Source organism: Odontesthes bonariensis, chromosome 11 (assembly GCF_027942865.1).
Source record: "Odontesthes bonariensis isolate fOdoBon6 chromosome 11, fOdoBon6.hap1, whole genome shotgun sequence".
In the NCBI taxonomy this organism is placed as follows: Eukaryota; Metazoa; Chordata; class Actinopteri; order Atheriniformes; family Atherinopsidae; genus Odontesthes; species Odontesthes bonariensis.
The window spans coordinates 17,962,167-17,989,276 of NC_134516.1; the positions used below are offsets into that span (position 1 = coordinate 17,962,167).

Sequence of the window (27,110 nt, forward strand, 5' to 3'; positions counted from 1 at the left end):
TGGCAGTGTTAGAACAATGAGAATTCCACAGAAGCCAATCAGAAGCCTAATAGAGAACAGCTGACAGGAAGAACTTCCGGATCCTTTTCAAGAAGAAAATATGGCGCCAGGCTCATGTGTGTGGACTGATAGCGAGACTGAGCTACTTTTACACGTTGCGCTGGACTATAAAACTGCTAAAGCCGTGAAAAATGTCTTTATTGTTCAATACATTGTATGACTGTAATTTTCAAAATCACACAAGCGAGTATAGCTCTCAACAACAGAAATGCTGCTAGTACCTCCATGCTTGCCAGATAAACAATGAATGGCGTTATCACGCTAGCATCCTGCCAACATGGCGGATAGGGGCGGGGCTCTGTACTATGACGACAACTCCGCATTCCATTCTGAAAACTCCGTTTTCGTCTCTTTCAACCAGTTTACACACAAACGCTAAACGGAGTTTTTAAAAAATCTCCACTTTTGCCGGAGTTTTTTTTTTAGCTTCGTTTTCGGAGGAAAAAACTCCATTTGTCTATAAACGAAAGGCACAAACGAAGGGAAAGGTCTTTGTTTTTCAAAATACCCGGGTATGTGTAAACAGCACCTAAAGGCTGATACTTCTTTTAACTGCCCTTGCGCTTGCGTCTTGCGCGTATGTTAATGGCTCGAGACGTTTATGCTTCATTTAGCTTTGCTGGCGCTTGCGTGTGCTGCGTGGCGACTCACCGCCAGGACAGTAGGTGGAGTAGCGGGTTTTTTCAATGACAAGCCTACTATGATGAAAGGAAATTCACCGCCAGGACCTCTTCGAGTGGATTCATGCTTCTTCTTCTTGTAAATAGCCGGTATTTTGTCAGATTTTCAACACCTTGGGGGTCTAAACGACTACTTCTCGCCTGAAAATGTTTCAAATGTTGCTAAAGTTCTATATTTACAGAGTTTATAGCTTAAGGGAAATCAGCTTCAGGGCGGCTGATTTCGGCTCGGGCAGGAGTGAAGTGCACTGTGTGTAAACGCTCTGCATACTGTCAGATCGATGAGTATGCCGTTTTCAAGTAGTAGGCGGTTTCGAACACAGCCAGTGGCTTGCGCTTGCGCTTGCGTCAAGTTTAGAAAATTGAGGTGACACACGCAAGCACGCAGGGGGGGGCTTGCAACCGCGCAAGGGCTTGCGTTGCGTCTTGCGTCTTGCGTTACCGACTATAAACCAGGCTTAAGACGGTTGCGTAACCTGCGATCCTCTTTAGCTGCCTGTCACTGGTTCATGCTGCAGGTTGCAGAGAGGCGACGACACACCGCTGCTGCAAAGACTTTTTCAGCTCAACTCAACTTTATTTATAAAGCCCTTTAAAACAGCCGTGGCTGAAACAAAGTGCTGTACATAAATAACAACACAAAATATAAGGCATAAAACACAAGAACAATGTAAAAACAATAATAAACATAATTTTCAGCAGTGAGAAACTTGTCCGAGGAAGTGCAAACTTTCTAATAATGCCAGTTATGCTCTTAAGGACTTTCTGCCGCAGGAAAGCCGTCTTAATTCCCAACCACAGGGAGCATGCCTCAACAGCCAGAGGCATAATTTCACCCTGCAGCAGCTTTAAATCTGCATCCTGCGTCTTAATTCTAGAGGAGAATTCTTCTCTCGTTTACAAATCAGGGATTTATGGTTGAGGTTCCCTCTGATGTCAACCCACCCTTTCCTGCCCAGACTGTTGTGCAGTAAATGGCTGTAATTTTCTTGAACACCTTCGTGGGAGTCGGGATGTAACAAACCCATTGGAGCAGCGTGGGGGGGTTAAAACAAAACTGAAGAGTCGAGCTGGAAACGATGGGGGAAGAGAAAGTGCCCCGGCCTTATCTTTTTCATCACATTCACAACAACACGCCCTTACTTACTCGGTTTGTTCCCTCAGGCTAACTTTTTAAAACTTTCTGCTATGAATATCTCTGCAATAACACTGATGTCATGGAGTATCAAACATGCCTGGTGTGGTTTGAGCCCATCCCACCTGCTTCTATAAATACACCTCTGAAAGTGACATCACGTCCAGATGAGTTGCAGCTGACAGATCGGCAGGGATGTTGGCCCGAGGCCGAGCAGAAACGGAAAGACCACAGCCGTCCTTTGAGCCTGCAGGGAGGAGACTTGCAGACGTTGTGGTTTCAGTGAGTCGGTGCCACCAAACCAGGTCCCTCAGACTCCCTCAGACTGGCACAGAGGGAGCCAACCACGCCTGTCTGCAGGGCTGATGACCGAATCAATCAAGTAATCAGTGTTTAATTCAAATCTGTAGAGTTCTGAGTGGGCACTGAAAACATTATCTATCTAATTAGTTTTATTCGTAACCCAGGCCGGTTATGATCCAATTAATCACAACCCGGATTATGTAATGTTGTTGTTTTTGCTGAAGGTGACTGTGGAAGGTCGTCATCCGGGGAGGATCTGGAGGATTATTGCTCTTGGCAGACATTTGGGAATTATGGAACTCTGTCTGTTTTATGCTACATGTGAACATGCACTGATGGCAAAGTTCTTGTCCAGTACAGATTTTATTTTTATTTTTTTAAGATACAACTGTTCAGTAAATGTTTAAACTTTTTACATTTCTTCCAAAACTGCAGACTTGTGTCTGGAAAGTCCTCCAGAAAAGCAATTACGCTACAGGCCCCCAGTGGTAGAGCCTTCACTTTTCTCTTTATTGGTGCTTTATCTTAGAATATAAAAGGGAATCGGTAAGAAAATGATGTACCAGCAAATAAAAACCGAGGAGTGCAGCAGGGTCCGTTTTTAGATATTAATGTTGAGTTTTTCTTCACAAACAAAAGCATTTCTGCCTCATGACCAGATGGTCTTTTTCCAGCCAAGCCAAAAGCTCTTGGTTACTCTTTACTCTCGGGGAAAAGCCTCCAGACTAAAATAAAAGTGTCACCATGTTTATGGATGCGCTGACAAATGCGTCCATTTTATGTTATATTGCACATTGACACGACTGTGAAAGGTGGGCTGTTGCTGATCTGATGGCCACCAGATGTTTTTACTGAGTATTTGGACCTCATGCATGAAAACCTGCCACCACGACAACCTCTGGATGTCTTGTGCAGCTTTGGATTCTCTAATCTGAGATGAAAATCACGACATTCGTCTGTTATCAGCTGATTTGATGCATCTGATGCTGTTTAGCTCAGCGTAGGGTTTGTTAAGGAGTTTATTTTTTTAATTTTCATTGATAAATCAGTCAATTTGTCTCCGGGAACTTATAAAAACATCCCGACTTTGCACAGATATGTGAGGTCCACCAAGATTTTCTCGCACGTGCATCAATATTTGGGGTAAATCATCACTTTTTTTTAAGCTAGAATCAATAAATGTTATTTCTCTTGAGATTTCAATGAGATGGATAATGGCTCCTGAGCCTTGATCATTACTTTCCATCTGCTTAACAGTCGCACCGCTCAGTGGGTCAGTGGGGAGCTCAATTTGAAGAATGGACCGTATTGATCTGCCCTGGCAGTCTTGTTTTACAGAGGTCAGCTTAAACCGATCTTTAGGAATATGATGCAGCATCTTGGCAAGGAGCTTAATGGCATTTTGGTAAATAATACAGCGGAGAGGCGCGGGATCCTCTCAGAAGAATCATTTGTGCAAACATGAAAGAATTGAGTCAAGGTGGTTGAGTGAGGATTGCTACTTGTGCGTCTACATCATGGTGTGTGTTTGCCCAGCATGACAGGCGAGGATAAACAGAGTCGTATAGAGCAGGGTGTGTCCCTGCCTTCCACAGTCCAAACCCTCAATGGGCATCTGTGCTCCCAAGCTGCTGCTTAAAAGTGGACATTCTTTCAGAGACACACCACACAATCATTCAGCCCCTGACTTTCTTTTTTTTTTTAGCAAACTCAGTCACTTGAGAGTTAAGCTGCTGACTTAAATCATGGTTTTTAAATTATCTTGCCAGCAGCAATCACATGCACAGGAAGACAATGGAGTATTCATTGCTTTGGTTAAAGAACAGCTTTGGCAGCAGCCAATTATAAGTGCCCCCCCCGCTCTGTTGTCAGTAGTTTATGCAGTTCAAGTTTCTTTTTTCTGCCTCTTCCTCACACACTAACACACATCCAGAGCCCCACGCTGATGACTTCACTCGGAATCATGCAGATTCCCACCAGCTTCCTCTGTTTTGGCTGATTTCCTCTCTGACACGCAGACAGAACCCATCAGCCTTTCACCCCCTCTCCTGCTCCTTGTTGCCAGATGGCAGTGCTACCCCAGGAAAATCTAATTTGACAACAGTTAGGTTATTTTCCTCCATTTTAAGCTCTTGTTTATGAATTCTCCCTGGCCGTGTGCTCTCATTTCAGTCCCTTTTGGCGTTTAGGGTTTATTTAGGGAATATTTAGGGAATATTTCATGGCTTTAACATGATATGAAGCCCAGAGAAAGAAGAAAGAAGACACTAACGGGTCTCTGAAAGCAGCACTGATCAAACTACACCCTCGATTCATAGCATCCCCTCTTCTTTTAACAACATCTGTAAACATCTGGGAAATAAGGAGATCAGTTGTTGGACCTTTTGTGAGTAAATGTCGTCCCATTCTTGTCTGATGGAGGATTCAAGCTGCTCAGCAGTCCTGGCTCTTCTATCTTTACTTCTAAGGTGCTCTTTTTTTATACCCAATGGTGTCACTGACCTGTTGCTAATTAACCTAATTAATTACAACATGTTCCTCCAGCTGTAAAATGTCTCACTTTCAACATTTGATACGTTTTCTATGTTCTATTGTGAATAAAATATTAGTTTAAGACACTTGTAAATAGTTTAATTCTGTTTTTATTTACGTTTTACACGACGTCCCAACTTTTTTTGGAATTTTGGGTCGTACAATTCGTTACAAAATACACAATAAACCATTAAGTGCTGTAATAATCTGCCCCGATCCCCTCCTGAGCCCTTCCTGAGCTCGATTGCTCACTCACACCCTCCACATGACCCAGAGTCACTGACAGGATCTGTTGGGGGTTGTAAGCTGGTGACACATTTGAAGCTACCTCGGGCTAAATTTGTGCCTGTTAATGATTATTCTCCAGTCTGAAGCTTCTGTCTCACCGTTGGGGCTCTTTTTTTCATTGTTTGGAAGTTTTGGGACTGAGTTGGAACCAGTCCTGTTCTATAGCTGGCGTTTCCATCCCATCCTTCCCAGGGCATTGTTCCAGGAATGCATGCAATGCCGATGAGCCAGTTGCTTGAATCTCTGCTTCAGAATGTGACCGGTCCCGTTTTCCCACTCGAACAGGTGCATGCTTTAGCTTCCTCCACGCCCTACGGAGATAAGATACAAACCCCCCCACTGAGACATTCCTGTCCTCATGTGTCTGACGTGCAGCTTCATATAAAGCTTTATATCTTTTTCACGCTGTACGTGTATTGTTTCGTCTCTTCTTATAAGTTTGCTTCAGGATTTAAAGCTGAAATATTTGGTGTTTAAGCAACTTAAGAAGTGAAACTGTGGCCCTGAGCGTGTGAAAAGCTCTGCTGTGGCCGTCGGTATCCTTTACCAGAGAGACAAAAAGTTTGTGACCTGCTGCTGTCTGCGAGCAGATGTCACAGAGGGCTCTTTCATACACTCAGACCATAATAAATCCAGTCTGTTACAGAAAAGCCCGGTCAACTTTTTAACCATTTAATTTGTCAGCAAAGATAACGTTCTGTGTTTTTCCCTCTTTTGACCCTTTCTTCTGCCATCACTGTGGTTCTCCCTCCTCTACTTTTAATTTCTCAGAGGGATCCAGATTACCTGAAGATATGGCTGGAGATTTTCATCAGCTCCTATGAGCAATGCCTCGATGTGGACTTTGAAAAGCCTCCAACAAGGTAACCGCTGGCATGCTGCGTGTGGTTATTACACATTTAATACGACAGGTGGAGAAGCTCAGATTACAATGTGCCCGGTGGACTCAGATTACGCTTTTATTCTTCCGTTTCTTTTCCTTTTAAAGGTCTGACCTGCTCGTTTCACTTTTATAAAAACTATAATCCTCTCCATGCAAAATCATTTTCCTGAAAGAAAAACATTTATCATAGATAACTTTTGGCCTTTTCTCTCCGTCGCTGGTGTGTTCCCAGCTCCTGGATCGAGGGCTTTTATTTCAAATCCAACAGAAAAGGAATTAAAGTATATCCCCCTTTATGCACCAGATTGCAGGTCCTAACCCTTTTTTATCTTTTTAACTCCTCTCTAAACATTAAAGGGAATCAGAGAGCTGCAGAGACTTAGTTTTAATACACCCTGAACTCAAAATAAAGTGCTGTATTTATACTTTCACGGCTGAAAACTGATCCACGAGATAATAAAGACGGAGGAGTGAGGTAAGATGCCTTTAGGTTGTCAACAAATGTATTCCGAGTGGAATCACTTTAATATTTATTGCTTGCTTGCAGGTGGCTGTCACTGTGGGAATGGTCCATCTACTGAGCAACTGAAGGAAATAAAGAAATTAAAAAGCTAAATAAGTTGTGATCTGAAGCATGACATCAGGGTCCCGAGCAAGGCTTTATATTCTTACTCCAGGGTGTCTCAGTTTTACTTTACCAAAGGCTGTAGAGGGAAAACATTTGTTTTGTTTTAAAAATAATAGAAAATTCAAGCAGCACGTGCAAAAGTTTTCACAGGGTTGTTTGTTTTGCTTAAAAAAAGAAGAAAACCCATGTTGCAGCGTGTAGATGTTCAAAAAAACCTACGTTTTTACTCATTCATTATTGATTGATTTATTTTTGATGACTATGATAAAAAAACTACTTGAGGAATGACATGAAGGCTGTTTTTTTTTTTTTTTTTTTTTTTTTTTTTTTTTGCTTTGTGGCAGAGATCCTGGAGTGTCGGGCACATAAAAGGCATTTATTTCAACAATTTAGTTGTTTTATTTACTCATTGTGTGTAGTTTACTCTATTTTAAATCACTTCAGCTGACATTGGGGACAAAAAGCCATCTTGATCTTGCTTTAAAAGCCATCTTGCTCTAGCCTGACTACGTCATACTCACGATTCTAGTCAGAATATGAGTCTGATACCGCTCAATAGAGATTTGAGTATGGGGCGTGTTTCAACCGAACCAGGAGAAAAAATGCCTCGTCGCTCAATTGGATAGACCTACAACCAATCAGAGCAATGTAGTATGTGACGTAGATTAAGCAACACACACTTGTTGTAGGAAAGACGGCAAAAACATCTTTTCTATCGATAAAAGCCTTTATCGCGTTCCTCTGTTCGTCTTTCAAAATGAATGCAATGTGGAGATCCTGTGGAACAGACTCGATGGCAGAATCTACACACCCTAGCTCTCCAGCGGCAGCCGTGTTTGTTTCAAACGAAGTCAAACCAAGCGCTCTTTAGTGACGTAGTCGATAATGTCCCTGTTGATCATCTGTCCATCATCGTATAAAGCCCGCCCTGGCAATCTGATTGGGTCGACCGATTCTTGGTCGGGCATAATGATTTCCCAACTGAGCAGAGCCAGACCGAACTTCCCGACCAAAACTTTTATGGGCGGGGCTAAGTTCGGCTGGCACCCAGGCTAATCTTGCTCACCCAACATGAACCCTTTTCATTTTACAGTAAGGCAGCAGTGTTTGTTAGGCCAAACACATCTTATTGCATGCAGCATTCGCAGCAGAACCAACACTGAAGTTGTCACAGGTGATGCTCTGATTTGTCGTGAATGTCGGATTCGGGGTCATGTGAGACACCCAGAGAGCTAATCGGAAAACCTCGATGCGTCTTGGCTGTGCTGTAAACATCAAACTGGGTCTCAGAGGTTGAGTTTTACATCTTCCTCCCTCTGCAGTCTTTTTATCCTCCGTCTTGGCTTCCTCTGCAGCTGCCACATCTGTCCTGCTATCCCCACATCTGTCCTACTGTCCCACTGCCACTCGCTGCAGTGTTCCTGGGAATGAATGCCTGAGTGCACCAGTCATATGTGTGACTGAGTGAATGCAGATGACCCATAAAGTGCTTCTACCGTTTCTGTGTAACATCTAACGGCGTTATTTCTGCTTCATGGCTCCAATGCTTCTGTGTCTCCAGGCCGGAGGAGGTTCCACCGGTGTTGACGCTCCTCCCAGACAACATCCTGCAGGTTTTGCGCCACCAGCTACTGCAGTGCGTGCAGAAAGCCTCCGATGGCCTGGAGCCTGAGCAGCAAAACCTGGCACTGCTGCTGCTGAAGTTCCTCATCATCATCTGCAGGTGAGGAGGTTAAACCAGCTCATGCATCAAACCATTAAGCAGGGAAATGGAAACAGTTATGCCCAACGAATGCTGTGTTTTTCAAGCTGGCTTACAGTTTCCTGACCCTGTGTTTATGTGTGAATGTTTTTCTTTAACAGGAACCTATCCAACGTTGAGGAGATTGGCACTTGCTCTTACATCAATCACATCATCACCATGACAACGCTGTATATTCAGCAGGTTTGAGCCACCATTTCTTGTTTTTGAGGTTCAGATTTCTTCACCATGGAGGGTTTAATAAGAATATTCTGAGTGACGCCTGTCTTTGTGTGTGTGACGTTTCAGCTGAAAAGTAAGACCAAAGAGAAGGAGATGGTAGACCAGAGTCAGGCCGAAGAGTTTGTTCGTCACGCGCTGGCGTTCTGCGAGAGCCTCTATGACCCGTACCGCAACTGGAGGCATCGGACATGCGGGTAACAACAGCACGTTTGTTTAATTATGATAAACAATACAGCGGTTATGGATCACACAACTTAGGAATACACGGTTCACTCAAGTGCATAAAGTCGAGTGAGAAAGAAAGTACATCCCTCATCATAGATGTCCTTACCAAGACCTAAAATGAGATGAATACAACCTCAGATGAGCAACAACACATGACATATTTCACTGTCATGATGTGTTTAACTTAAACTAAACCAAAATGCTTAAGCAGTGTCTGAAAAAACAAAGGGAACCCTTACTGCTTCCATAGGAGATAAGTAGCAGCACGTTTGGAGGAAACCAAACAAGGCATATCAGCATTTTTGGTAAATGCAACATCAGACAAACAGCACATGACATATTACACTGTAATTATTTATTTGTTATAAACTAAAGGGTTAGAAGGCCATTTCCAAACTATCTGGAGTCCATCATTCTACAGAGAGAAAGTGGAAAACATTCAGGACAGCTGTCAATCTTCCCAGGAGTGGACGTCCCAGAAAGGTCACCCCAAGATCAGAAACCCAAGAGCTACATCTCAGACTCTGCAGGCCTCAGTTAGCATGTTAAAGGTTAAAGGTCACCCCAAGATCAGAAACCCAAGAGCTACATCTCAGACTCTGCAGGCCTCAGTCAGCATGTTAAAGGTTAAAGGTCACCCCAAGGTCAGAAACCCAAGAGCTACATCTCAGACTCTGCAGGCCTCAGTCAGCATGTTAAAGGTTAAAGGTCACCACAAGGTCAGAAACCCAAGAGCTACATCTCAGACTCTGCAGGCCTCAGTCAGCATGTTAAAGGTTAAAGGTCACCCCAAGGTCAGAAACCCAAGAGCTACATCTCAGACTCTGCAGGCCTCAGTTAGCATGTTAAAGGTTAAAGGTCACCCCAAGGTCAGAAACCCAAGAGCTACATCTCAGACTCTGCAGGCCTCAGTTAGCATGTTAAAGGTTAAAGGTCACCCCAAGGTCAGAAACCCAAGAGCTACATCTCAGACTCTGCAGGCCTCAGTTAGCATGTTAAAGGTTAAAGGTCACCCCAAGGTCAGAAACCCAAGAGCTACATCTCAGACTCTGCAGGCCTCAGTTAGCATGTTAAAGGTTAAAGGTCACCCCAAGGTCAGAAACCCAAGAGCTACATCTCAGACTCTGCAGGCCTCAGTTAGCATGTTAAAGGTTAAAGGTCACCCCAAGGTCAGAAACCCAAGAGCTACATCTCAGACTCTGCAGGCCTCAGTTAGCATGTTAAAGGTTAAAGGTCACCCCAAGGTCAGAAACCCAAGAGCTACATCTCAGACTCTACAGGCCTCAGTTAGCATGTTAAAGGTTAAAGGTCATGACAGCACAGTTAGAAACAGACTGAACAAGTATGGCTTGTGTGGAAGGGCTGCAGGAGAAAGCCTCTTCTCTCTAAAAAGAACATGGCAGCACAGCTTAGGTTTGCAAAGCTGCATCTGAACAAACCACAAGACTTCTGGAACAATGTCCTTTGGACAGACCAGACCAAAGTGGAGATGTTTGCTCATAATGCACAGCAGCACGTTTGGAGGAAACCAAACACAGCATATCAGCACAAACACCTCACACCAGCTGTCAAGCACGGTGGTGGAGGGCTGATGATCTGGGCTGGTTCTGCAGCCACAGGACCTGGGCACCTTGCAGTCACTGAGTCCACCATGAACTCCTCTGGATACCAAAGTGTTCTGGAGTCAGATGTGAGGCCGTCTGTCCGACAGCTAAAGCTGGGCTGAAACTGGCTCATCAACAGGACAAAGATCCCAAACACAGCAGCAGATCTACAGCAGAATGTGTGAAGAAGAGAAGAATCAAGGTGCTGCAACGGTTCAGTCAGAGTCCAGACCTCAGCCTGCCTGAGATGCTGTGGTGGGACCTTCAGAGAGCTGAGCAGAAACCAGAGCTGCAGACCTCAATGAGCTGAAGCAGCTGGAGAGAAGAGTGGGCCGAGATTCCTCCTCAACCAGGAGAGAGACTGAGAACGTCCCACAGGAAACCAGCTGCTGGATCAGAGGTTCACTTAGTTTCTCACTGCTGCTACCAGCTGCTGGATCAGGGGTTCACTTAGTTTCTCACTGCTGCTACCAGCTGCTGGATCAGGGGTTCACTTAGTTTCTCACTGCTGCTACCAGCTGCTGGATCAGGGGTTCACTTAGTTTATCACTCACTGCTGCTACCAGCTGCTGGATCAGAGGTTCACTTAGTTTATAACTCACTGCTGCTACCGGCTGCTGGATCAGGGGTTCACTTAGTTTCTCACTGCTGCTGAAGCTGCTGGATCAGGGGTTCACTTAGTTTCTCACTGCTTCTGTGTTTTGGTTCAGTTTTTGTTCAATAAATAAGAACTCGGTGTAATATGTCATGTGTTGTTCAACTGAAGTTGTAAGAGCCCGAATTTTCAGTTAAATTTAATTTTGTTTCTAAATATTATTAAAAGAAGTCCGACTTGCTTTTCCACATGACTGTATTTTAGCTGTAACAGACTCGGTGGTTATGTCATGTGATAAATTCAGAACGTACTCTTTAATGAGTCACACTTCATATTGCTGTCTGCCGGCGTGGTCTCTTATATAAACACCTCCAACCGACCAAGGTGAGGAGACAAATCTATGAAATTAAACTTTTTATTGTCTCCAGCCCTCTTTCTTTTTTTCTTTTTTTTTCCAGCAAGACTTTGAAATAATATCTGAAGTGCTGCGTGGCTCTGATAATGCGTACATTTAGGGAAGAGACGGAGATAAACAGCTGATTTTTTTTTTTTCTGTTTATATTATTAATTATATAAATTAATTCTTATATGATAATATAATTCTTCTCAAATTGATTGATTTTTTTTTTTTTCTAAATTATTTTTATGTATTTATTTAGTCATTTATTATTATTATTAGTTAGTAGTAGTATTTTTATTAGAATTGTTTATTTTGTATTATTATTGTTGTTGTTAATATACAATGATTGTAAATATTAATAATTTTTTTGAGCTACTTGACTAATTTGTATATCCCCCATTGGGGGATTAATAAAGTATTTTTCTGTTCTATTCTATTTAAGATGAATGATTTGGGATTAACCCTCTAACTAAATAAGTGGCAGCCAACTCTGGTATTATTTAGTCTTCATGGGTCTGCTGGGTGCCTCAGTGTTGGCTGTATACAGGTGACTGAGGTGCTCCTCACACTGTGCTGTTTCTGCTTGTTTTCCAGAGAGCAGCTGGGTACAGTAGAGAGGAGCAGGCAGAAGTACAAGGCAGCTCCTCTCACGGTTGAGTTTGTTCCTTTCTTTTACCGTAAGTCTGTGAACCCCTCTTCTTGTTCTTTAAAACATGAATGTTGTGGCTGATCAGCGGACCTGCCCCAGTCTTAGTTGGTTGGTTCTTCCTGTGTGGATCAGGAAGCAATCACCAGCTCAGCCACTTACTGTAACAACTCCAGGACAGAGGCTCTGTTCTTCTCTTCTCTTCTCCTCAACCATCTTTTTCTAAGAGCTCCCATGCTGTCCCTCCCTCCCTCCCTCCCTCCTCCTCTTTCCTCTCGGGGTCTCGTTGAATCCACTCTTTGTGCCCTTGCTCTGTTCGCCCGGCGCTGAGATGAGCAGATAGTGAACGGTGCCTGTCAAGCCGGTCCAGTGATGCTGGTGGCCATTTTGAACAAATATACCCTTCTGTCCTGTTTCATATGCGTGGCTGCTGTGGTTCTGGACTAAAGACAACACTCAAGGCGCATGCAGATAGATTGCATGTGTCTGTTTCATTGTTTATTTTGCAAGTACTGAAGGAATACGTCCCGTTTCCTTGGATTTAGCTCATTTAAACACGAAGCAACACATGTTGTTTTCCAGTGGTTGTAGAATGCAGTTTAGTAGTTTTGGACAAAGGAAGTAGACATTATGGAGCCAAAATGTCAGATTTGCTGTCCTCAGTTGGATGTGTTGACAGATGAGTTAATGGGTGACTGGGACCACCATGACCCAGAGGTTACTGGCAGGATTGCCACATGCCTGAGTGAATTTGTGTGACAACCGAGGTCCTCTCTTATCTGGGCTGCAGATTTCATTGACCTTCCTTTTGTGAGTGTGTGTATTAATAAAGATGTGTCTTTTGTTTGAGTTTGTTAGTGTTTGTTTGGAACAGCTGATTTAAAAGAAGAGAAAAAAAAGAACGACCATTAACATCCCGGAGAGTAATCGGATCGCGTATAGGAAACAGTTTTGGACTATGAACCTAAAAACATTTGTTAGTACTTTTCTGCATCTCTTCTGGCTTTTATGACGGCTGGAATGGAGCCTCAGCTCGTCATGGACTTTATCAACTTCCACCATGAACTTTGAACTCAGATTGAGATCCAGACTGTTTTCTGTCCATGTCGTTGAGAAAAGTCTGAACTCTCTCTGCTCTGTGATGTATCATCATCCTGAAAAATGAGCTCAGCATCATCAAACCTCCTTCTGACTGATGAAATTTAAACAGAAAGTGTGTAAAACATCAGAGTCCAGCTGAACATCTACAGCAGAGGTAATGGCTGCCATCTCTTCTGGTCCTTTACCTGCCATCAGCCCCATATCCCCAGTGATGGTGGAAATGTGCTGGTTTCCTTCAGTCAGTCATCTTTCTATGTTTCATTGGACCAAACTAAAGCTCCAGCATCGTCTCCTTGGTGATTCATCTCTGAACATCAGTGATCAGCATCAGTGATGGTTTATATTCGGCTTTTCTGGATGGAAATCCCATTTCCTTCCACTCGTTTCTTACAGTTAACTCACAAACATTGTCTCCTGTTTTTTTTTTTTTTTTTTTTTTATCCCTTTAGTTGTACATTTTCTGACTCTTTGACAAACCTTTGAATCCTCCAATTTTGTTTAGTCTTGCTCCAAATTTTAAACGCAGCTGATTCGGAACAACCAACATCTTTGGGTTAAACTGAGCTGAATCCTTTCTGTTGTTTCCACTGACGGCTCTCTTCCATGTTTCCCATTAATCAGCCCGGTGTAACAGCTCATTAAGCTCTACCAGCACCTTCTTTCATCTACAAACTCTTTTCCATTTATAGACTTGTGCAGGTATTTGTTTTAGAAATGCAAATGTCAAGGCGATTCCTTAATTCTCTCCTTTTATTTGATCTGAAATAAATTGCAATTAATTACAATTGTATTCAAACATTTGGAGGTACATTTACAAAGCTAAAACATGGTTGAAGCATTTTAAAGCAAAGGAATTTGAACAGTTTGCTGCGAGCTGTCGTTCTGCTTTGTGATGAAGTCGTATTTTCATGTTTGCAGATCAAACTAATGCGCTCATGTGTTTGTGTGTGTGTCCTCGTTCCAGAGTGCTTCCAGGAGAGCGAGCACCTGAAGGAGAGTCTGAAATGCTGCCTGCTGCACCTGTTTGGAGCCATAGTAGCTGGAGATCAGGTGAAACTTACACTGCCAGACTGCGAGCCTGATCCACATTAATAACTGCAGTCATGCATTAAATGATTCGCTTTTTTATTCATTATTCAGTGTGGAGATGGGTCGATAAAATGATCTCTCTCATTTTCCAAAGATATTCTCTCCGAAACCCAAAGATTTTCAGTTTACTCTCATTGAACGAGCACACCTGTGAGAACCTGAAACCAGGTAACTTTGACAGTCTGGCAAACCCAGTCAGTAATTCCCCAGTAAGTCAGAAAACTCACTGACTTAAAAGTATTTAAACATGTAGCAAGAACTAGGCTTTGAAAAGGGATGTGTATTTGCACTATAACAGTGATACTCACTATTTTTCGCGCTGGCTAAAGGAGCTAGCGTGCTCTGCGGTCAAGTGTGACGGTGGTTTAAGTGGGTTGCGTTGCCAGGTTTAACAGAGCCCCCTTTAGGCCCCCTTTTAATAAAAATACGTAATACTACAAAAACGCAAACTAAATAAATATACTTAATACTGTGCAGTATTCGCTGTATGTTATTTGAAAAAATGTATAGTTATTGTTACCATATTGTTATGAGCTACTATGCGAGTGCGAGCCACCAATTGGAGCTTGAGGAGCCGCATGGAGCCGCGCAATGAGTATCTCTGCACTATAATAATATCTAGAGCTGTTTTAGTGTGAGAGTTTTGTAAAACTTGGGGGAAAAAAACGCAGTTAAGCAGTGATTTATTATTTGAAATGGCAGCAAAGGTAGGACAGGTTTGATAATACGAAGTGCACACAGCGAAGTAATGCTCCCTTCCTGATATTCCTGCTGCTTCCTCATCCGGGCTAAGAGGTCGTCGGTTGTTTTTGTCAGTGATCTCACACTTCCCGTTATGATCAAGGGAAGAAACAGTTTAAATTTCCTCCTTTTTTTTTTTTTTAAACTCTGTTTTGTTCCTGCTTTGTGTCCTAGATGTCCTCTCTTCAAGTCATCTGAATTTGGGGTCTTATTCTAGGCATTACTCAAATAAGCTACTCTCACATGCAGACTTTCCCGTTGCCTTGGTTACGCATCATGACAGGTGCAACCTCAGCAGGTGTAACATCGACTCAGCAGCACAGTGCAGACAGATGCTTAAACAAACTGCTTCCTCAAAGAAAAGCGGCTTACAGGTGTATCAAATCAAATCAATTCAAATTTATTTGTATAGCACATTTCATGTACAAAACAATTCAAAGTGCTTTACATAAAATAAAAGCATTGCAGCAGGGAGTGGAAGAAGCATTAAAAACACATAAAAGAATATAAAGAGAAACAAGTAAAATAATTTAAATGAATTTAAATTAAAGAGCACCTCCAAATCTGAGACCATGGTCTTCAGCCGGAAAAGGGTGGAATGCTCTCTTCGGGTCGGGAATGAGATCCTTCCCCAAGTGGAGGAGTTCAAGTATCTCGGGGTCTTGTTCACGAGTGAGGGACGAATGGAGCAGGAGATTGACAGGCGGATCGGTGCGGCGTCTGCAGTGATGCGGGCTCTGCACCGGCCCGTCGTGGTGAAGAAGGAGCTGAGCCAGAAGGCGAAGCTCTCGATTTACCGGTCAATCTATGTTCCTACCCTCACCTATGGTCACGAGCTGTGGGTAGTGACCGAAAGAACGAGATCGCGAATACAAGCGGCCGAAATGAGTTTCCTCCGCAGGGTGTCTGGGCTCTCCCTTAGAGATAGGGTGAGAAGCTCGGTCATCCGGGAGGGGCTCGGAGTAGAACCGCTGCTCCTCCGCATCGAGAGGAGTCAGATGAGGTGGCTCGGGCATCTGGTGAGAATGCCTCCTGGACGCCTCCCCGGTGAGGTGTTCCGGGCCCGTCCCACTGGGAGGAGGCCCCGGGGAAGACCCAGGACACGTTGGAGAGACTATGTCTCTCGGCTGGCCTGGGAACGCCTCGGGGTCCCCCCAGAAGAGCTGGAGGAAGTGGCCGGGGACAGGGACGTCTGGGTCTCTTTGCTCAAGCTGCTGCCCCCGCGACCCGATCCCCGGACCAGCGGAAGATAATGGATGGATGGATGGATGGATGGATTAAATTAAAAGATATCATGCAAATGTTATGCATAGACACATGAGAAAAGAAATGTTTTTAATCTTTCAGGACTTATCAGTGAAGTCCTGCTTTACCTGCATGAAATAACCTCCTTTATTACCAAAAAACTGTAGATTTTATGTCTTGAAAAGCTGGAGTTTGTTAACCCTGGACCAACAAAATAATTCACTTGATGAAAATGAGGCCGACTTAATCCCAACCGTCAGAACCTTGCGGTTGTTGGAGCCCATCGGGATGAAAAATGATGGCTTGGTGGTTTTAGGAGAGATGCTTTTTCTTCAGATTTTCTGCACTTAAGTTTTATAAAATACATGAAGTTGATTAAATGCTTTCACACACTTACAACATCATCAAACTTCCCTGTTTCTCTGACTCCGTCTTTTCATCCCCACCAGAGGAACGCTCTGCTCGCCATCTCTCCAGCGACCATGGAGGTGCTGATGCGGGTGTTGGCTGACTGCTCCATGGGGAGCTGCTCTTCAGATGAGGCAGAGGACTGGGACAGCGAGGCCCCCGACCGTAAGGCGCTGCTGACTCTGGGCTGCCTGAGGGAGGTGGTGAAACGCCTCTTGGCGTCCAGCTCTGACCAGCGGCAGGTGGAAATTGCCTCTGTGCTGGAAAACTACTTCAAGCTGCTCAACTCTGACCCAGCGGCTGTAGTTGCTGCTCGCCAGCAGCAGCAGCAACAGTCCAAAGGCCGCGTTCCAACACTGGGCCGACACTGGGAGAGCCGATTTGTGGCACTGCAAGTGCACATGCTCGGTAGAGTCTTAACTTACAATGGAGCCTTTAAACAATACTATTGTGATTTGTGAGGAGATTAACCTCTTTCTTGTTCCCTAATTTCAGTTTTTGCCGTGATTTCTCTCCTTTTTTGCCCATCTGTTTATTTCTCTTGCTGCCTTTCAGACACTATCAGGGACATGTTCCTGTGTTCAGACAGGCCAGTTCTACAAGCCATCTTTCTCAACAGTAACTGTTTTGAGCATCTGACACGACTGCTGCAGAACAGCAAGGTAAAAACTGAAGAGGCAGATCTGATATAATCTGATGTATGATGAGTAAGAGCAAGATGAACTCGAGCCTTACGTCCGACTTGCTGGTTGGACTCAATCATGTGGTGTACCTGATTCTAAAGTTTGTCTTTATTCATCGAGTAGGTGGAGGCACTGTGTCGGCTTTCTGATTGTTTGTACCTGTATTCTTCTCTGTTTTTATTCGAACATTTTACAGAACGTTATTTTATTTTAGATCAAACAAAAATACTTAATGGCAAGTAAAGGGGAATTCTGGCATTCAACTTTTTAATTTTGTCTGGAAAAATACAGAAAAACTCTTTTTGAGTGTGTTGCAGGTCTAAAATTTAAATGTTTTTTTTTTTTTCCTTAATTTATTTTTTCTTTTAAGCAAGTTTAAATTACATTTTTTTTTTAAAAAGGGCTAATTATGATGTTACTCTGACCAAAAACTGACTTTTAAAATGCAAATAAATTTCTTAGTCAAACACAAAACACGACTAACTCACCCAGATAATGTGGTCGGGAGCCGAATTACTCCTGCATGTATACGCTCCCCCTTATCTTTTAGTAAAAAAGGTCACGTGAAAGGGAATCCCCCATAAAGCTGCTCTCATTCACATGTTTTTCTGTTTCTTTGTCAGAAACTGTGAATGAAAATCGGTCCATTCAGACTCATAGTCACTTAAAGCATTTCCAGACTAATAAAATCCTCATTTTATAACCACAGCCTCACCATTCAGGTCATTTAAAGGCGAAGTCTGTGCAGACTGAATGTACTTACATGGACTATGATCTACATGATCTCCCTACACAGTCCACAGCATCGTGGTGTCAGACATACTTCAGTTAATAACTTGGACAGTTCTATCTCGGTCTGCTCTCTCCAGAACAGTTTATCATGTTTATTCTTGTTAAAGGTTCAGTGTTATAGGCAGCATTCAGCTCACCGTGCATGTTTTCCTACTCACAGTAAGGCTGGATCACCAACACACCCCCACACAGAGGCAGTGAACCCTGCGGAGGGTCATGGCTTTTAACCTCCACTCACTAACATCTTCCCTCCCCTCACCCTGCACCGTGCTCTGTCTCTCTTGTCGCCATTTCCTCTTTCTTGTAACCCCACGACAGGCTGTGTTGACATGTTGCCTGTTGTGTGTGTCAGCTGGTTAATGCTAGGTGCACGGCGGCAGACAAGGACCAGAAAGATATAACCAACAACAGGTTACAGACAGGAGAAAGGGACACTCAGGTACCACCGAGAAAGCCCCTCCCACATCACATCATCCACTTCCCTGCCCGTACCCTCATCTCCTGCTGCCAAGTCCCACCCACATGGCCACTCCACAGCCAGACCCTCATACTGCTTTGCCTCAGATAAATATTTTGAATTGGATTTTTTGTTAACAAGAGAAAAGATTATCAACCCACTCACGGTCTTGAGTTCTGGAGGGCAAAGCAGTTTCCATATCGCACCAATTAGAACTGTTTCTGATTGAGATGGATTGAGACCCTTTCGTGTTTTAATGTCCGTAATCAGTCAGAGCTCTTTTACTGAATCATCTGGCACTGAAAAGTCCCTTCAGACTAAACCAGTTTCCATTCTACCTTTATTTGGTAATCCCTCCATTGATCTGAATTATGTGAACACAAGTGGAGAACTCTGCATGAGCACACTGGCACAATGATGTCGGGCGGCTGTAACCTGATACAGCAGCAGATGCTCCTATTTGCTTGTCGGGTTTAAAGGGATAGTTCGCCTCTTTTGACATGAAGCTGTATGACATCCCATATCAGCAATATCATTTATGAACATTTTCTTACCCCCCGCTGCGTCCTGTGAGCCGAGTTCCAGCCTCGTTTTGGCGTTGATGAAGCTAGTTGGCTGGGGCCACAAAAATAAAGCGTTTTGCTTCTCAAAACAATATGCGTTCAAAATCGTTAGCCAGGAAAAAGTCAGACCTCACAATCGCTTGGCCCTATTTTCTCTCCCTTCGTATCACTGCCTGCTGTGTAGACCGTGCAGACCGAAGTGCAGACCGAGCAGTCCCCTGCTTCCAAGCAGCAAACACCGCAACAGGTGTGGCTATCGCTAGGTGGCTAAACGCATTGATATGAAGGAAGAGAAAATAGGGCCAAGTGATTGTGAGGTCTGACTTTTTCCTGCAGAACAATTTTGTGATGCAAATGTATTTCTCTTTTGAACGCATATTGTTTTGAGAAGTAAGACGCTTTATTTTTTAAACCCCAGCCAACTAGCCGGACTACCTTCGTCAACGCCAAAACGAGGCTGGAACTCGGCTCACAGGACGCAGCAGGGGGTAAGAACATGTTCATAAATGATATTGCTAATAAGGGATGTCATACAGCTTCATGTCCAAAGAGGCGAACTATCCCTTAAAGGGAATGCTGTGTAGAACTCAGATAGAAACATGCATTTGGTTCATTTAAAGACCAGGCATTTCATTTGAATGCAGATATAATTAAAAGAAGAAGAAGAACAGAATGAAGGCACTAAATAGCCAAGTAGCAATGCAACTTTAGTGTCTTGCTGTGGAGTGGCTTCTTCTTGCCTCCCGGTGCCCGCTCCCCTTCACTTTGTCTTCTCTGGTACACTGTGGGTTCCACTGGAATGCCATCACATTGGCCTTGTGTGTGTGCTCTCACAAAGCTCAGTGGTTTGAGGTGATCTGGACTGTGTGATGATGACCAAAGTTTGACTTTTTGCCACAGTCCCTCTCCAGCTGGTCCAAGGCTCTCTCTCTCTCTCAGAACCACCGCTCTGCAGCTGCTTGTTAATTCGATAAACAGTCCAGTGGTAAACAGCCTGCTGGACATGAGTAGGACGGAGCTGGATGGAGATGTGTTTGTGTCATGGTTTGGTTTGTGTTTTGGGCTGCATGCTGAGTTGAGTATCCGTTTGTGTGGATGTTGGTGGGCTTCCTGCTCCAGTCACATCTCCGTGCTTTTGACCGTTTACCTGGAGCAGAAAGACAACACTTTCCTTATCATCGGTATAAACATCTGCAGTACGAGTTTTGATGCCAGCCCTTACTGCAGTGACAAACAGGGTTTTAACCAGTGATTTTACTCACTTCTAACAAACACTGATTGAATCGGGCTCAAAGGAAACTACTCGGTTAAGCCAACCTTTTATTCTCTTATATGTGATGCTTTTTCTTTTAAAAGCTTGAAATAAGTGGATCATTGAAGCATTACAATCCTTGTGGCTTTTAATTGTCTGCATGCTTGTTGTCTTTACATAACGCTCATCTTTAATAAGCTGAGATTCGACTTGATTTCCCATTCTACCAGTTAAAACAGGTGGTTAACTTACGAGTGGTGAATAAGCTTTGCTAAGTTTTGTTTTTTTCTTTCAGGTGTTTCAAGGGCGACTGGACTCCCTTGCTGTAGCTACCATCAAAGCCCTGACAACAGTGATGCATAAATCACCAGCAGCAAAGGTAAATGTCAAATTTGGACAATATTATGGTGTATAATCTGAATGAGAATGAAAGCATATCTCACGCTGGTTATCAGTGGCTAAGAAGTTAATAAAAGACAAATCGGTCCCAGAAATTAGCCTTATGGAATGTAATGATACTATCCTTAACAGGGGTTAGATTTGGTAAATGCAACATCAGACAAACAGCACATGACATATTACACTGTCATTATTTATTTGGTATAAACTAAAGGGTTAGAATGCCATTTCCAAACTATTTGGAGTTCATCGTTCTACAGAGAGAAAGGTCACCCCAAGGTCAGAAACCCAAGAGCTACATCTCAGACTCTGCAGGCCTCAGTTAGCATGTTAAAGGTTAAAGGTCACCCCAAGGTCAGAAACCCAAGAGCTACATCTCAGACTCTGCAGGCCTCAGTTAGCATGTTAAAGGTTAAAGGTCATCCCGAGGTCAAAAAACCAAAGTGTTCTAGAGTCAGATGTGAGGCCGTCTGTCCGACAGCTGAAGCTGGGCTGAAACTGGCTCATCAACAGGACAAAGATCCCAAACACAGCAGCAGATCTACAGCAGAATGTGTGAAGAAGAGAAGAATCAAGGTGTTGCAACGGTCCAGTCAGAGTCCAGACCTCAGCCTGCCTGAGATGCTGTGGTGGGACCTTCATATGTCATTAGTTGTTGTTCATCTGAGGTTGTATTTAAGAACCAGAATGTTTACGTCCTGATATAAAACCTTTAAAAAGATGTTGAAAAAGTGTTTTTCCTTTTTCATATGTATTTGTGTTTAGACTTTGAAATGAAGGTCAGATGTCATGATGTATTCCTTCATTTGCCTTTGAACTGTAGGAGGTTTTTAAGGAGAGGATTGGTTACAATCACCTGTATGAAGTCCTCGTCTCGCTCGGCCAGCCGTCCCGGCACCTTCTCAAAGAGCTGATGAACATGGTGAGGGACAGATTGTTATTTGGGCTGCATCTCTCTGTGCTCTCCATCTTTATTGTTATCCTTCTCTGTGTGTGGGTGTTCAGGCAGTAGAGGGTGAGCACACCTCTGTTGGTCTCCTGGGCATCAGTAATGTGGAGCCGTTGCTGCTGCTGGTCCAGTGGCTCCCGGAGCTGGACTCGCCAGAACTGCAGCTGTTTACAGCCGATTGGCTCCGCCGCCTCAGCTGCCTCAACCGCCAGACCCGTGCCACCTGTGTGAACGCCGCCATGGTCATGCGAGCTCTAGCTGCCCTGAAGCGCCACGAACGACTGCACAGAGCTTGCTCCGAAAGCCTGTTTGGGTTGGTGGGCTCGCTGGGTTCGCAGTCTTTGAGCGCCAGGGAGCTGCTGGGACTCCTGCGTATCCTCAGGCCGACAGAGTCCAACCAAGCACATCCGCATGTCGGCCCAGCCTTGAGAGCTCTGTTAGCAATGGTTCGCAAGCAGGGGCTCGAGAGTGCCATGCAGTACTTCGATTTGTCACCAAGCATGGCCGGCATCGTTGTTCCGACGGTGCAGCGCTGGCCGGGGTCCGCCTTCAGCTTCCTCGCCTGGTTGTCGCTGGACCAGGACCAGCTGGGCCCACTCAGCAAAGACAAAAGAAAGCAGCTCTACAGGTGAGAGGAAAAGACTAAGTTGTGAAATTTCAGGTCATATTTGTAGTTAAGGGGTCGCTTTTAACTGTCATAAAACTTCATAAATCACAGTAAACCTTTTTGTGTCCAACAGATAGTTTGTTACAAACAGGGTTCAGGTTTTTTTTCCCATTCGATTCATAGTTTTTGCCGTTTCTGCTGCCTTTGTTTGCCAATTCAATTCATTTTTATTTATATAGCGCCAAATACAACAACAACAATTCAAGCCAATTGGAATTCAATTCATTGTAATCATAACTATTTATAAAATAATAAACTCTATATGAATAATTCATTCATATAGAGCCAATTCAAAAACACTTTCCTAGCTACGGAAACCAACAGATTGCACCGATGTCATTCTAAATGTGCCCAACTTGTCTCTGTTGGGCAAGAAAGCTTTAGCAGCAGAAGGATATATCTGTTAAAGTCTTGAAATGTAATTTGTGTGCAGCTTTTTCACTCCTGGCGGGACGGGGTTTGAGGCCTTTATCAGCTCGGCAGGTGTGCTGGTGGTGGCTGTGTGCACAAAGAAGGAGTACGTCACAGTCATGCTGCCTGACTACTGCTTCTGTGACTCTCTCTGGGTGAGTCTGGTGCAATCGTGACGCCGTTCAATGATTGCTTATTTCTTAACTCGGTGTCTGATAAAGGACAGCAGCGGCTAAGTGTCCAGTGAGGTGCATTGTTGCTGGTTTTCTGTCCACAGCACAGCATCGGTGTGGTGCACGTACCTGGAAAGAGGCCGTTTGGACAGAGTCTGGTCTACATTTATGTGGATGGTCAGCAGAAACTGTCCGCCCCCCTCAAGTATCCCACCATGACAGAGGTGAGTGCAGTCCACCCTCATTTTACACGATGTGCAGATGTTTTTTGTTTACCTCCCTATGTTGTTCTTCTGTCCTCCCACCACAGCCGTTCACTTCCTGCTGCATCGGCTCAGCAGGCCACCGCACCACCACTCCCCCTCCCTCCCAGATCCCAGATCCTCCCTTCTCCTCCGCCTCCACGCCCAGCACTCGCTCCTCACTGGGGGGTATCCTCTCGCCACAGACCTGGGGAGGGCTGCTCGGGGGAAAGCCGGAGTCTGTGACCAAGCTCATCTCGGCTGGGACCCAGGACAGCGAGTGGGGGAGCCCGACGTCCCTGCAAGGCCAGCTTGGAAGCGTCATGGTGTTCCACGAGCCCCTGCAGCACAACCACATAAAAGCCATCTGTAGTTCTGGTAAGATGATGGAGGAGAAATCCCAAAATGAGAGTTTGACAGAGCCTTTTCCGCTGCCGGTCCTAAACTGTGGAACGACCTCCCATTTCATATAAGACAAGCCCCTTCACTGTCCATTTTTAAAACTATTTTTATTCCCTGGCTTTTAACCCAGCATGAGACTCTGTTTCTGTTATTGTTTAATATTGTTTTTACATTGTTCTTATGTTTAATGCCTTATATTTCAGCCACGGCTGTTTTAAAGGGCTTTATAAATAAAGTTGAGTTGAGTTGAGTTTGGTGTAAAAGTCTCACTCTTAATTTTGTCTCCTCAGGTCCAAACTGCATTTCTCCTTTTAAAACCCAGGAATCAGAACTTGGGGATCTTTCAAACAAATTGCTGCTGCACTACTCACCCAAGGTGGTTCCCTCTCAAGTCTTTAAAATCAGCTACATTAAGAATACACAGGGCTGCGTTTTCATCCTGTGGCCTTCTGCAGCAGTCACCATCAGTTTCATACTTTTAAAATATCTTCATCTCTAACTCAGCTTCGTCCTTTTGTCATCAGGCTTGTAGGAACCCAATCTGCCTCGATCTGTCTCCAAACATGCTTCACGGACGCCTCACAGGGAACAAAGTTGTCAACTGGGATATCAAGGTGAGACCAAGAGCTCATTTGTGTGTGCACGTGTTTTTTCTCAGTGTGCTGCATCTGATCTCCGTTTGAATGCATTTTGGACAGGATATGATCAACTGTGTGGATGGCCTCCCGGTGCTCTTCCCAATACTGGAACAGTTGGTCCTGGTGACCGCCGATCAACAGACAGGTGATCCTGCAGCTGGATCAGACTTCATCACTCCAGATGTTGCCACGCCAGCTGATGGGGACTGGGTCATTCTCCCATCCAACAGGGCTTCAGGTCTGTTGAACACTACAGAACTCTGTGGAAAAGTCTTACACCACCCCTCATTTCTTTGTGTTACCACTGTCACCATAATCAGGCAGAAACAGAGTTTGTTCAGTTCTGAGCAGCTCTAAAGTGAATATCTGCTCTGAGCTCCTTTATCCTCCAACTCAGCCTGAACCCTCTCAGACGAGCTTTCTGTCCTTTCTTTAAGGAGTCTTCAGGAATAGTTCTCCAGGCTTCTTGAAGGACATCCCAAAGCTCTTCTTTGGATGTGGGCTGCCTTTTGTTCCGTTCTCTGCCAAGATTTGCATTTTTTTTTTTTCATGCTTAAATGATTCATAGGTCAGTGTTAAGTGAAAATCAAACAAAAAAAACACATTTCTCTGAAAATAGTCAGCCATTAGAACTCAGAAAATGAGTGAAAAAGTAGCTAATGTCTGAAAAATAACTTCCAAAGAGCTTCAGAAAGCTGCAAAACCGCTGATTAAGACCACCTTAAAAGATTAAAAGAAAGTCTGGCAACTTGGAAGAAAATATAAAGAAATGAAGGCTGGATTAACCCATTGCCGCCTAAAGCACCTGCAAAAAAGGCTGCTCAATGCCTAAGCCAGTTTTTAGAAAAGGTCCCCAATGCCTGAGGGTTTTTTGAACTAAAAACAATTTATTGAAAACACCGAAGAAAAATTCAATTTTTTTTCGCTGGCTGGATTGTATTACTTTTTTTTAATCAATGTTGGACATTTGGTTCATGTAGTTTTGCTTTATGATTCAGGATAATACCCAATGCTGCTATTTATTATACTACTATTACTATACTGTAACTTAATCATAATATCAGCAATAATAATGAATGATAAAAAAAACCCTGCAATATATCTTGCATTGTGCAGTTATACTGTATACTTCAGTGACACGACTTCTAAAACATCATAGTTGTCATACTGCAGTAATTCGCACCGGGCTCTCTTTTTTTTGACATAAGGCCAACGCCACTCAAATAAGAATGAGAAGTCGTCAGAATGCAGCTTAAGAATAAATAATTACCTCCAGATCATGTCGAAACGATCTCGTGCCTTCACTCGGGCTACATTTGTCTGATACAGCCACTTGCTCTGCCTCCAGTAATCCCGGCGAGTTGGTAATTTGATTATTCCAAAAGTTAGGCAGAGACCGATGAAAGATTTCATCTCCTGCTTTGACACGGGGCTCCACTTCGAGTTGGATGGTGTGTGGCCGCGCGCCTGATCCGCATATAAGTTTGTCTGTGTCACCAACATATCCCAAACTTCATCAGTGAAAATATGCGAGAACACTAAAGGACTTGCATCTTCAGATATTGGCACCTTCAGCCCCGGTGTACGAGTAAACTTTTGTTGACGTCGGGTGCGAAATCCAGCGGACTGCCTCTCTTCCTCTAATAAATTCTGTTGATCATTCCCTTCCAACTCCACATCACTTCCATCGCTGTCACAGTATGTCTCGTTAACCGCAGCCATTGTAGCCGAGCTGTCAAATTAGCTACAAACGCACTATTGCAGAACAGGCTAATCGAAAACACCCACCTCATGTGTATTTGAACCAATTATTGTGCATTACATGCTGCATGCGTCTTGAAAATAATGATAAATGAACAATGTTGCGCTACGCAACAACCGGCGTTAGGGACAATGTTGCGCTACGCAACATCCGGCGTCAATGGGTTAACACTTTTTTACAGTTCTTTCTATGTATATTTTATTTTTTTTTAACATAATTTGTCTTTATTGATAAGATTATGGAGCAGAGGCTGTGTCAATAAGCAGCAAGTAAGAAGAATTTTCTGTTTCAGAGGCGCGCCTGGAGAAGAATCTGGTGGCCACTTTCCTTTTAGTGCTGAAGCATTTCCTGCAGAGGCACCTTATCAACCAGGAGAATCTGCTCCACTCTCACGGTGTAGGAACACTGGGAGCCCTGCTACAGAAGGTCAGTCATCTTTTTAATCAGGCTATCGGAGGAATTATGAGGGCAGGCATGCAGACTCTGGGAGATCTACGACAAATGAATCTGCTGTGCAGGAAGCTGAGATTTCTATAATTAAGATGTTGGAATGCTGACACGTTAATACAGTCACGTTCATCTGTTAATGAAAAATATATGTGTATATGTATAAAAAAGACACAAGGAACACCATACATAAGACAAAGAAAGAACATTCTGCACACTTGGACTCCTGGTTCATGGAAAACTGGAGCTGTGATGAATGTGGAAGAACTGAATGAGTCTTAATGCATGCTCAGGTCCAAAAAGGAAGCTGTTCCTGTAATATGGATTTAGGATTGGGGTCGTTTGAGGGATGTGTTTCAGCAAATGAATTAATAACTCTAAAGCAGGACAGAAGGAACGAGTGTTTTAACTGGTTAGATACTTAGGAATTAGAATCTGAATAACTACTGTCTTACTTATGGGACTGACGGGGTGTAAGAATGAATTCCCATCAGATACTGTTTGTCTGCCTTTATTCTGCATCTGTCTTTGTATGCGTTTCATTTGATCCTTCTCTTCTCTTTTTTTTTTACAAATAACTACTGTACTGTAAAATAATCATTTTAATCATCAATACGAACTGAAGGCTTCAAATTGCGGAGATCAGCGCCGCCTCATCGCGACCCGAGTCATTGGATTAGAACGGGAGAAAATGAAAAATGATTTTGAAAAAAAAATACAAAGTAC

The 27,110-nt window shown here is 43.8% G+C and overlaps 1 protein-coding gene across 3 annotated transcripts in view; it reads left to right on the plus strand.

Annotated features, from left to right (window-relative positions):
* The window catches only part of nbeal1 (neurobeachin-like 1), a 53,005-nt gene that overhangs the window by 4,787 nt on the left and 21,108 nt on the right, over positions 1–27,110 (plus strand). For 2 of the 3 annotated variants that reach the window (XM_075477817.1, XM_075477816.1), the window contains exons 3-21: positions 5,770–5,861; positions 8,071–8,232; positions 8,373–8,454; positions 8,560–8,687; positions 11,912–11,994; positions 14,029–14,114; positions 16,589–16,955; positions 17,103–17,209; positions 18,375–18,461; positions 20,590–20,673; positions 21,517–21,615; positions 21,699–22,270; positions 22,743–22,875; positions 22,998–23,117; positions 23,204–23,513; positions 23,828–23,913; positions 24,062–24,151; positions 24,236–24,413; positions 26,230–26,363. In XM_075477817.1, coding sequence (XP_075333932.1) covers positions 5,770–5,861; positions 8,071–8,232; positions 8,373–8,454; positions 8,560–8,687; positions 11,912–11,994; positions 14,029–14,114; positions 16,589–16,955; positions 17,103–17,209; positions 18,375–18,461; positions 20,590–20,673; positions 21,517–21,615; positions 21,699–22,270; positions 22,743–22,875; positions 22,998–23,117; positions 23,204–23,513; positions 23,828–23,913; positions 24,062–24,151; positions 24,236–24,413; positions 26,230–26,363 — 3,000 coding nt within the window. The remainder of the gene's footprint in view (positions 1–5,769; positions 5,862–8,070; positions 8,233–8,372; positions 8,455–8,559; positions 8,688–11,911; positions 11,995–14,028; positions 14,115–16,588; positions 16,956–17,102; positions 17,210–18,374; positions 18,462–20,589; positions 20,674–21,516; positions 21,616–21,698; positions 22,271–22,742; positions 22,876–22,997; positions 23,118–23,203; positions 23,514–23,827; positions 23,914–24,061; positions 24,152–24,235; positions 24,414–26,229; positions 26,364–27,110) is intronic. The other variant, XM_075477819.1, reaches the window with a different exon arrangement.